We start from the raw sequence: 10519 nt of genomic DNA on the forward strand, positions 1-10519 counted from the left end.
TCTTTGGTTGATCTCTTTTGCATGCAGAGAGCTTCTTTGGAATTTTTTGGCAGGCACCGTAGACCTAAAAGTGTTTAGGCAAAATCACTAAAGTTCAGCAGAGATGTGATTGAATCCAGCAGCACTTTGATGGTAACATTAATTTGACTTAACTCTGTTTAGAAACGTATAAGTAGACAAACCATATTTTTTCAAAGTTTATGGTTTTTTTAATGAGATACAAATCCTGTATCTGGCAGTAACCCGTACAGGAGCAGCCCCTCCACTCTCTCTACATCACTGCCCTTCCCAGATACTTCACTGGTTCTCAAATGTTCATTCCAGTTCTCCTTCTCCCGTACTTAGTTCTTTAGTTTTGTCCAGTATTGTTCTTGCTATCCCTGCCTGTTTAGCAGCTGAACTTTCTTCAGGTAAATTGATCATAAATTCTCACTGGTTTTGTCTCCCCTCCAGAAGGAATTTGATTTATACACTTGAAAAGTCCTTTGTGGAATCCATAAAAGGCAAATGGGGCGTGGGGGTCTTTTGAGGGGTGGTCTCTGGCATTATGGCCCTATCCCCACTTCATTTTGCCTTGTTGCTCATTGAATCCCGTGATAAATCGAGACTGCAGCCTCCCAGGGGTAATGCTTGTATCTGCCTTGTGGTAGACGAGGCTGTAGCACGCTTCTGAGGTGCTCAGCACCGTCATACTTGATTCAAAATGAGATTTTCTGCAGTTGGCTGGAAATTGCAGATCCAATTAATAGCACTGTATCCTCTCTTCAGAGAGTGCCACTGATGAGAGCTTTACTTAAAACAAGCTTGTTTCATGGGGCACATGCCTGTAGTCTCACGCTGCTCAGAAACAAGGAGGTGAAGTGACTTGCTGTTTTCTTCTCTCTCTTTACAATTAAGGTTTAAAGTATTGATCCCAAACCAAATCTTTGCCTTGAAAACTTCTTGGGAGTTTATCCTCAACTATTTATAAGTATCTGATTCCCTCCAAGAAAGATTGGTATGGTTCAAACCAGAATATACAGGAAGTGACAATTAAAATACTCCCTTTATGTCTTTTCAGAATCCTTCTTGCCTGCCAACTGGAGAAATGACATACTCAAAGTGTCTGTGACCTCTATACTTTGTAATGACAGTAATTTCATTAATTTCTTTCTGTCTATGGTTTCTCAGCTCTTTGATAATATATGCCATCTACCTGTGTTTGCCTTACAGATTCCTCTTTTTTTAAAAAAAAACAAACCTGTCACAATCTTTAAAATCTGCATCTTGTCCCTTTGAATTCAATAAAAAAAATCCTGCAAACTTCAGTTGGAATCACTCCAGGCCTTTAATGCACGAAGGGTGGCCCTTTACATCTCCAGACTAGTACTGACTGACATACATTAATTCTCTGTCATGTCAAGGTTGGTAAACAAAACGGTGGGTCTGGGGAAAGAATGGTGTTCCCACCCGGCGCACAGTGTTTGCATTAGGCCCTTTAAGGAAAAGTATCCAAGTGAACAGACTTCCCTTCCAGCGAGTCGTCGGTTCACTGCCTAGGTAGAGATTCCTTATGGGACGACAAGCTAAGATGGAATGTGCTTTTCCCATATGTTCCCCGCTGCTGGAGCCGCTCAGCAGTGAGCGTAGTGCTTGCTGACAAGTTGATGTCAGGTTGTCAGCCCTCATTGGTAACGGTGAATGGTTGCCATCTAAAATCTCAGATGCTGCACATGCTCCTCATCAACTTGGCTGCTTTAAAACTGCACTGCTCTTCAGGCTAGTGAGAATTTGGGTTAGTGCAAAAATCAAGTTGATACTCTGCAAATATACTGAAACGTTTTGTTTTGAGTATTTTTGGCATATTCCAGGACAAAATGATAACTATATATAAACTCTGGGACTAGGCACCCAGATCCTTCCCATAGGAATAAGCAAGGTAGCAGCAGGTTACTGCATGACTAAGTAATTTCCCTTCAGAAGTTCCAAAATGGGAGATACATTTTTTTATCTGTAAGGAAGTTTTGCAAAGATGCAAGGAATAAAGATAGGACAAAGGTCTGAAGTTGTGGAGATACGAATTTACACGTATGATATGAATTTCACTTGCTGCGGTGCATTGTCTTTCATGAAAGAAGCCTTGATAAAGGACTTTTAAGAACTTGAGGGTAGCACCAAGGCCCATGCCGGTGCCCTAACTGCAAAACAAGCCACCCGTTTGTTTTTCAATTGTAAAGTAACCTCCTGAGCACAGTAGTCAGATCCTAGAGAGGGGAAATTTCTGTACGGGGGTCGCAGTCTGGTTTTCATTTTTCGTGAATCCCCAGCCCTCAGGACTGGTGCTTTTGCACTTGGGTTAAGCTGTTCATCAAACAGTTGGTGCTTTACAGTGATGAGCAGCAAGACTGTCTCTATTGCTTGGGTAAGAAAAGAACACAAGGCAGAGTTTTAAGTCTTTTCCCCAGAACTGCGCAGTATCACTGGTGAAGCAATGGGGTGGAACGCAAGTCTGCAGCACTGACCTTATGCTCTAACTGCTAGAAATAACTGCTGAAATAATTGATCCTTGTTCTGAAGTGAGTCACATGTAATGTTACAGATGGGAAAACTGACTTTTAACAGAAGTGGTCTAGTTCTGTATTCTTATGCCTAGGCAGAGACTGCCTAGAAGGTTTTTCAAAGCAAGGCACTGAATTGCAATTTATTTTAATGCAAATCAAACTTTGCATGTCATCATCTGAGTAGCGAGCTCCGTTTATCCTCAATGGCCAGAAAGGAGCTGGAGGTGGCTCACTCAGATGTGGATGTCTGCGCTGTAAACCCACGGTTTGTGAGGTAACTCCTAGTGTGTGAGTGGGTCAGACGCTGTTGGAGTTTTTACCTTAAATACGGGTTTGTATTTGGATGGCTGCGCTGGTGATTGCCAGTGTAAGATGCCCAGATTCATTTCTGAGGTAAGTGCTTGCATTCTGCTTTGGTGTCTTAGAAGATCACTCAGTTGACAGCACAGTCCGGGGCTCGGTAGGAAATACCATTAAATGAGAGCTATAATTTGACCATAAATTAACTTCACAAAACTTAAGGAAAAATAACTAGTCCCCTGACGTTAATGCTATATTTGCTTTCCTAGTTCTTTGGTCAAGGGCAGCCCTGCTTTTCAAATTTTCTGTATATGATATAAAACATCTACAATTCAGTTTGTCCTGGGGAAGTTTTGATTTGCTTCTCACCGAGTCTGAAAAACAAAAAAGAAATTTGAGCCATATTTGGTAGAGGCAAACACCTGGACTTTGATTTTTAAAGAGGAAGTACATAAACAGATAATAAATCAGGCTACTAAAGCATTATACGGAGACAGTAACAATATACAGATCTTTTGGTTTTACAGAGATTTTGCCTGTATTGTAGAGTGGCATATTTTTCATATTACATACACTTTCCAAGCATTTACAAGTGGATGTGGACCTGTTCTGCTCCTCAGTTTTTCACAGAGGAAGCTCACGTTACATTACATGACTGATGTGTCTGTCATTGTTCCATTCACAAATCTGCAATTAGCAGATGGGAATATATATTTTACTGTTTATTTAAACATCAAGCAACTGAACAAGTGAAAGCAAAAACTGTTAAAAGACAGTTCCATTTTCCTATCAGGTTATTTTTTAAAGATGAAAAAAATGCTGATAATTGACATTGAGCATAACAGGTCCCTTTCTGGCATGGTAATATTTTCTCCGCTCAGTGACCCGCTCCTCTGACCGGTCGATTGTTTTACATTACCATCCCCTTTGCATTTCCCTTTGCCATGTCCTCACCCTCCCCACATACATGCTTGCAAAACGTTCCCCTGCCTCACCTCTTCTCCCTATATATTTTCCTTCAGCTTTTATATGCTCCCCTCTTGGTTACTGGCGTTTTCTCCTGCTCCCCATATTCCTCGTCCCTTTTCCCATTTTCCTGTCAGAGGTGACTTTCCCAGAGGATGCTTCATCTCATTGCATTTGGGAGAGAAGACTGAGCACAGTCTCATTCCTCATGGAGCATCTGCGGAGGCCAACTTAATTTAGGTTTTTTTCACAACTTTTTACAAATAAACCTAGTTTAATCTAGTGGAATATTTATGAGAGTCGGCGACACTGCCAGTGGCAGGAGTTTGGGGAAGACAAGCTCCTAAAAGTCTCCTAACCCCCAACTTAGTGATTATTTTTTGCCTTTGCGTATGTTACAGCGCATGTCTCATTTTGTTTGTTCTCTTGTAATTCACACGCCATAGTAACAGAAATTCTTATAGCCACAGAAGTTTTTAAGCCTGTTTTCTAATCCTGTTCTTGGCCTTAGCTGTACTTTATAAAATGAAACTAATTATTAGGGTTTGAGCATGGTAGAAGTTTTCAAGAACTCAAAGTCCGTTTGCTATTGTTTTAGATTGTTTTGAAAATCTCTGCCAAATCTGCCTGTGATCTAAGTCTTCTTGCCTTCGCCAAAGCTAATGCAAGATAGATGCGGTCAGCTGAGCAAGCAGGGGAAGCAAGAACTGCTGCGGTTATCGAGCCATATTTTGTACAGCATCTGAAACCCTAAAGATACATGTTTATGTCCTTTAAAATCACAGAGATAGAGATGTAAAGTGTAGAGGCTTATCATTTCCACCTCCAAATAAATTTGGTTAAAGCTGGCTAGCAGGATGCTGTTAGTAGGTATGCCTTAAAGTGAATCAGTAAACTGTCCTCAGCTGCGGCTGTCAGTGCTCCAGCCCGTGGGCAGCTCGGTGTCTCAGGAGCTGCCGCTGAAGCGAGGAGAGCGGGGACTGCATCTGCAGGCTTACTTACTGCCGGGCGGGTTGTCCTGGGGGTGTCTTTTGGCATGCTGGACAGAGTGCTCCAGAAAACAAATGCTCCCACAGCTTTCACGGTGGAAGAGCCGTTACACCTCAGCAAGCGACAGCGTAAGTTCACAGTTCCTTTTGCTAAGCAATTCCTTCACTTCTCATTGCACTATTTGTAATACGCAGGAGGCATCATTCGCCGACTGCCGCATTCCCACTGACCGCTTCAGACTAAGGCTGCGTGACTCCCTTTTGAGCCTGTGTTTAGAGGAGTTGGAACTATACCCCCAGTGGAGCAAGGAACTGCAGATCTCGAAGATATTTTGGTAGCAGCCCCTTTATTGTCTTTTGCTGGCTGTGAATATTTCATGCTACCCATATGGTTTTCTGTCTGCCTTACTGGAAAGCTACACTCTCAGCTGTATTTGTTTGGTAACACCTTGTGTGCAACCTGCCGTTTCCTCTGATGGCTGGTTCACTGACAGAGCCAAGAGTGTGCAGGTAGATTGCATTAAGAAGTCAAAAGTATAAGAAAAAAAGCCCCTAAAATAATAAATCCTCTCTTAATTATAGCTGTATCCCTGAAAATAAGTTTAGTTTACATGTTTTTATGTTTAGTACATAGATCTATCTATTTCCTCTAAAGTGGAAATTCTTGGGAAAAAATAGTGGTTTTTTTATTATTCTGTTTAAAGACAATATTTGAAAGTTGCGTAAAAATATATACTTAAACCTCTGTATTTGACATAAGATATGCAGTGACAACCCCATGTGCTGCGTGCCTACGCATTTGGACCCACGAGTGAGGCCAAGTTTCGACCTACGTCGTGAAACTATCGCTGCATTTCAGCGACTTGCAGCAGCCTGGTTCTCCACCTTCGCAGCTGCAGAGAGACGTACGTTGTCTCTCCCACTCCACATCATCGACACGGGATTTTCAGCAGAGTTGTCGGTGCTGAAGAAATGAACTCGCCAGCCACAGCAACGCTGCAATTGTTTAATTTCACAGCGGAAAGTTTTGCTGAAGATGTAGTAAATAAAAGGGTTATACGCTGTTGACGATTTGGCAAACAGACAGGGCAGCAGTGTAACAATGGGCTGTAGGGAACCGCTGGAGTTAAATATGGACCAGAAGCTGGCTGCTGCATACGGTGTCCATGAGCTCAGGAACCCGACTGAGATGAGCACGGCCATCTGAAAGGCAAACAGGGCTTCAGTCCTCGGCTTGCACTGACAGGATCTGATACTTAGGTGCGTGCTGTGTAGATGAAACCACACCTGAACCAGCTGAAATACCTGAAACTGTACACTTACTATGTTGTGACATGAGCACAGCTAACACCGGGCAATGCATACATGCTTTTATTCCCACCTAGTAGATCTACACTGTGGGTTTCTTATGATGCAGCTGTTGTTTTCATCTCCTTCCCTGACACTGGCTTCAAAAGGTCATGGAGACAGCCCAGCCTGACAGTACAGCCTAGCAATAGGCTGGCCTCTGGAACACTTGGGTCAATTCTGCTTTTCCACAAGAAAAGTGCTTATTTGAAAAATTTTATGTTAAAAAACTCTGTTTCCATACAGAATTTCTGTGTAGCTCTCGCTCAGAGTAGCCACTCAGTTGATTAAAAATAGCTGGGATGATAGAACAAGACCTCAACCCAGCTACAACATGAAAGGATTTGACAGCTGTTCTGGCATGACTGGAAATCTATATGTCCATGAAAGTCTTGGATGCAAACTGCCTAAAGATTGTTAAAGCTGCATTGTAGCTATGATAGATTGCTATTGGTATAATATGCAATGCAATTATAATCGATCATAATATAAGCATATAATATGCAATGATAATATTTTACTATATCGCTATAAGCTACTGACATGACAAGGTTTTCAGGAACCCCCTGCTCCTCTGAGGGGTGCAGAGTATGGGTGAGACTGGAACCACATCTCCATCTTTCACCAATACTAGACAAAAGCAATGAAGGGTCATCACGAGCCATGCATGAATAGAGCCAGTTCTCCATAAGCTCCTGATTACTGCAGACTCTTCTTATCACTGGGATAACTCACCAATGTCAGCTTCTTCTCCAGTTTAGCTGCATTAGGGATCCTGTCAATATTCTGGATCTCTTGGTATGCTTTATGAACCTTCCAGGCGATTCCCAAGTAACAGGCAACGATGGTCAGTGCAGGCAGGACTGTGCACAGGAGGAACATGCTCAGGATGAATGAAAAGCCATTGGAGGAGCTGTGGAACTTGCTCCAGGCTATTGTACAAGAGATGCCAAATGGCTCAGGGCCATAGTAGCCCCAGCCTACCAAGGGCAGAATGGCCCAGAGCAAGGAGTAGAGCCAGATGAAAGTAATCAAGATGCGAACAGTGTTCTTGGTGATTTTGTTACCTGCAAGAAAGAGACAGAGCAAGCATATATGGATCTCATCTCAGCCACGGTTTTTTTGCTATAACTTCTTCTCAAACAGAAGAGTGGTGGCTATAGATATATCTGGGCTGCTGCTGCGGTTCCCTAAGCCTTGGTCTTCTTGAGAAACATAACAAAGAGAGTCCATGGATTGGGTGAGACCTGAGTGCAGCCCTCAGTGCTGATCTTGAGTTTACCAAGTCAGGGAGCTTTACAAGATCAAGTTGATCTCAAATGTACTGTGCTTCCAGGCCAGGAACACCAGGAGAATACTCCTTCCTCTCAAATTCCAGTATGTCTGCTTGCACACAAATAGGAAGACAAGACAGTCTAGTCCAGCAAAACATTTGGGCTCTCCACTCTGAGGCGGTTTCACTTGGTGTTACTGAGAAGTGAGAATTCTCGTTGTTTAATAAGAAATTTAAGCAGATCCTTCTAGGAGTATAAGGGCTTCATATTGGACTAAAATTAGAGGCTTATTCCTACAGTTACTGAACTGATGCTCCATGCCACATTCCACAAAGTATGTCTCGGAACACAATAGCCCAAATGCATCACTACAAGGTTACCAGAAATGTAATTACTTACTGTTAGATTTGGATGAATTGGTAACAAGGAATCGAATCACAGCCATGGCACATAGGGTCATCATGCTGCAGACACCAAAAAGGAAACCCATCAGAGCATAATATATGCAGGATGCATCTCCTCCCAGCCAAGCATGGTTCCAGGCGGATGCAATGGCCAGTGGATACATGCTGATTGCCATTCCAATATCTGCTACTGCCAAGTTAACTGTAAGCAGCTCCGGTGACTTCAGGAGGGAAGAGCGTTTCACAGCTGTAGCAAGGACAGCTGAATTTCCAAGGATTGTCAGGATGGCTGAAAGAGAAGAATCAGCACAGACAATAATATCACATAGTTAACACACCTGTGAAATCCATTGATTATACAAAGGATGTGAAAAATTATGGTCATTAGCCTAAGACTAAAGTCTAGAAGACAGGACAGACTGGGAGACTAGCCAGAATTCAGCACCTCCCAGGCCAAGACACTGCTGTGCTGATGCTTTCAAAAGACACCGGTGTGCACCTGCTATGCCCTGCTATGAAACCATGTTCTTCAGCTCATGGTGAGGAAACTTGTTCTCTTGGGTGGCAGATAGGAAATGCCACCTAGATGGCATCTCTAAGAGCTGCTACACAGCTCAGCATCCTCACCACAGCATCCACTGCTTTGCTTCAGCCAGCTCTTGGGTTTCAGTTCCTGCCTCCCTGCTAGACAGGGATTTCCCAGTCAGGAGGTATTTCACTATGGAGCTGCTAGAGCAAAGAGCGCTTCAGATTTCTGTTCACAGCCTCCTGCAGTGCTGACCAGCCTTATCCACTGGGGGAAATGTTGTCATATGAGTAGCAGACCATATCTTGCCCCTTCATATCACCACACCATAACTCTTCGCTTCCATGTCACACACCCCTCTCCATGCACTATATCCCACCTATTCCCCTGTGGCTCCTACCTCATGTGAATAGCTCACATCCATTCGCTCCGCTCTTACAGTATCTTGCACAACACACCATCAAGTAAAATGGACCTATGCACCTTCATTTTTCCCTAGTAATATCCTCACTTCTTCCTCCTACTGAAGAACTCCAGCTGTCCTGCCTGCTTGTTCTCTCCTCTCATATGGTGCCCTCCACTTCCCAAAGCCTTCCCTCTTTGCAGTGCACCTTCCACTGGAGCCCCAGCACAAGCCTCCCGGCTCTGAGCTGCCTCGATAGTCAACATGTGCTGGCCGGGCAGCTCATGGTCCTTGCTGGTCAAGCGGATGAGAATCATCGTGTGTCGCAGTTCAGGCACCCACACTGTTCTGGTGGTCTCTGAGTGCAGTGAGACAGACCACAGAAACTGTTTAGCCAGAGGCATGCAACAGACTGGAGATCACTTTGCAAAAGGACCTGTCGGACATACATTATTCAGATATGCCATAGGGCTTCAAAGCATTCATGACAACAGTGTCAAAAGTACATATGACGAACAACTAATTTTCTCTTTTCTTTCAAGTGAACGTTGTGCTGGGGCTACGTTTTGATCAAAGGTTTTCCTGAGAAGGTGTCCTCTAAAAGTCAGAAGTGAAATAGGAAAACAGAAAAAAACGTTCTGTCATGTTCCCTTGTCGCTGTGAATGCAGAAAGGCTGCGTTTGCTCACAGATGCCACATAATGAAGTGCCCACGGAGGGAATTAATCAAGGCACATGCAACAAAACGGAATAAATACATTGGCATAAATCCAAGAATAGGCAGGAGATGTCAAGAGAAAGCCTTAAATGAAACAGAGGTACAAATCTGAGACACACACACCCCCCATCCCTCATTCATTCACTTTCTGACAACATTCACTTGGCACCTCTGGATATGCCTGAAGAGTCCCCTCAGCTCTCAAGAGGCAGGTGTCTGCTCGCACAGAGATGCCTGCTGTGGCTTGGTGTGGGACCACCTGCTGACAGGCAGCAACCTGGTGAGAAGAGCACTCTCCTGCCAAATGACAGCCGCAGGCTGGAACATCCTCAGGCTTCAGGAGGCAAATGAACCTTGTTCACTTCTCTGAGAGCCCTAACCACTAGGCAAGGGGTAGGGAAGCAGCTCTTAGTTTTACCATCAGAGGTGGACATCAAGGTCCACCCTCTCTTTTGCTCTGACGGATGCTGTTCCCCTCCGTCCCACTGCCTGTGAGGCTGCTGGCTGGCGTGGGACAAAACTGCAAGAGCGGGCTAGTAATCAAATAGCAGAGAGGACTGGGGGGAGTGTTGCAGCCCATGCCCTGGCCTTGTTGCTTCCTAATGAAAACATGTTTTCAGGGGACAAATAGGCCTTCCTGCAGCCCCCAGTGAGGTGGCAAAGCTATGGATAAATACAACATGGTTTTCAGTTAAGCTCACTGCTTTGTATATGGGATGCTTGTGAGACTCCCTACATGATGTAGTGAGCCTGGCTGCCACACTGGGCTCTTGATCCAGTGCTGGAAGCTATGCCTGAAGTTTAGGTGCCTAAAAGCCCTTTAGAAGTGTGAGACTGTAGCATGGTGGCACAAGAGCAATAGCTGCAGGGGGACCTCCAGCCTCCAGCCCTTTGTTGCTGCCCCATCCCATTACCTAACTGCATCTACATATTTACATTTGTGTGAGAAAGGAGCAGGCACCCTGGCTTGGATTAGAAGAAAAACCCTTTGTTGTTTTGCAGATAATGATTTTTCTCACCCTGAGTTGTGCTCTCTGCTGTCAGTACAACTGA

The 10519-nt window shown here is 44.1% G+C and overlaps 1 protein-coding gene and 1 long non-coding RNA gene across 2 annotated transcripts in view; one reads left to right on the forward strand and one right to left on the reverse strand.

The window, feature by feature from the left end:
* Positions 1-2793: 2793 nt before the first annotated feature.
* Positions 2794-5687, forward strand: LOC130151183 (uncharacterized). Its single transcript, XR_008822528.1, has 3 exons — positions 2794-2933; positions 4405-4539; positions 5556-5687. It is a non-coding gene; the product is annotated as an uncharacterized LOC130151183 (long non-coding RNA).
* LOC130151178 (opsin-5-like) overlaps positions 2947-10519 on the reverse strand; it is a 28749-nt gene continuing 21176 nt past the window's right edge. The window contains exons 2-4 of the mRNA XM_056343047.1: positions 7816-8109; positions 6878-7209; positions 2947-5998 (exon numbers count right to left, since the gene is read on the reverse strand). Of these exons, the coding sequence (XP_056199022.1) occupies positions 5651-5998; positions 6878-7209; positions 7816-8109 (974 nt within the window). The 3' untranslated portion in view covers positions 2947-5650. The remainder of the gene's footprint in view (positions 5999-6877; positions 7210-7815; positions 8110-10519) is intronic.

Source organism: Falco biarmicus, chromosome 6 (genome assembly GCF_023638135.1).
Source record: "Falco biarmicus isolate bFalBia1 chromosome 6, bFalBia1.pri, whole genome shotgun sequence".
NCBI lineage: Eukaryota > Metazoa > Chordata > Aves > Falconiformes > Falconidae > Falco > Falco biarmicus.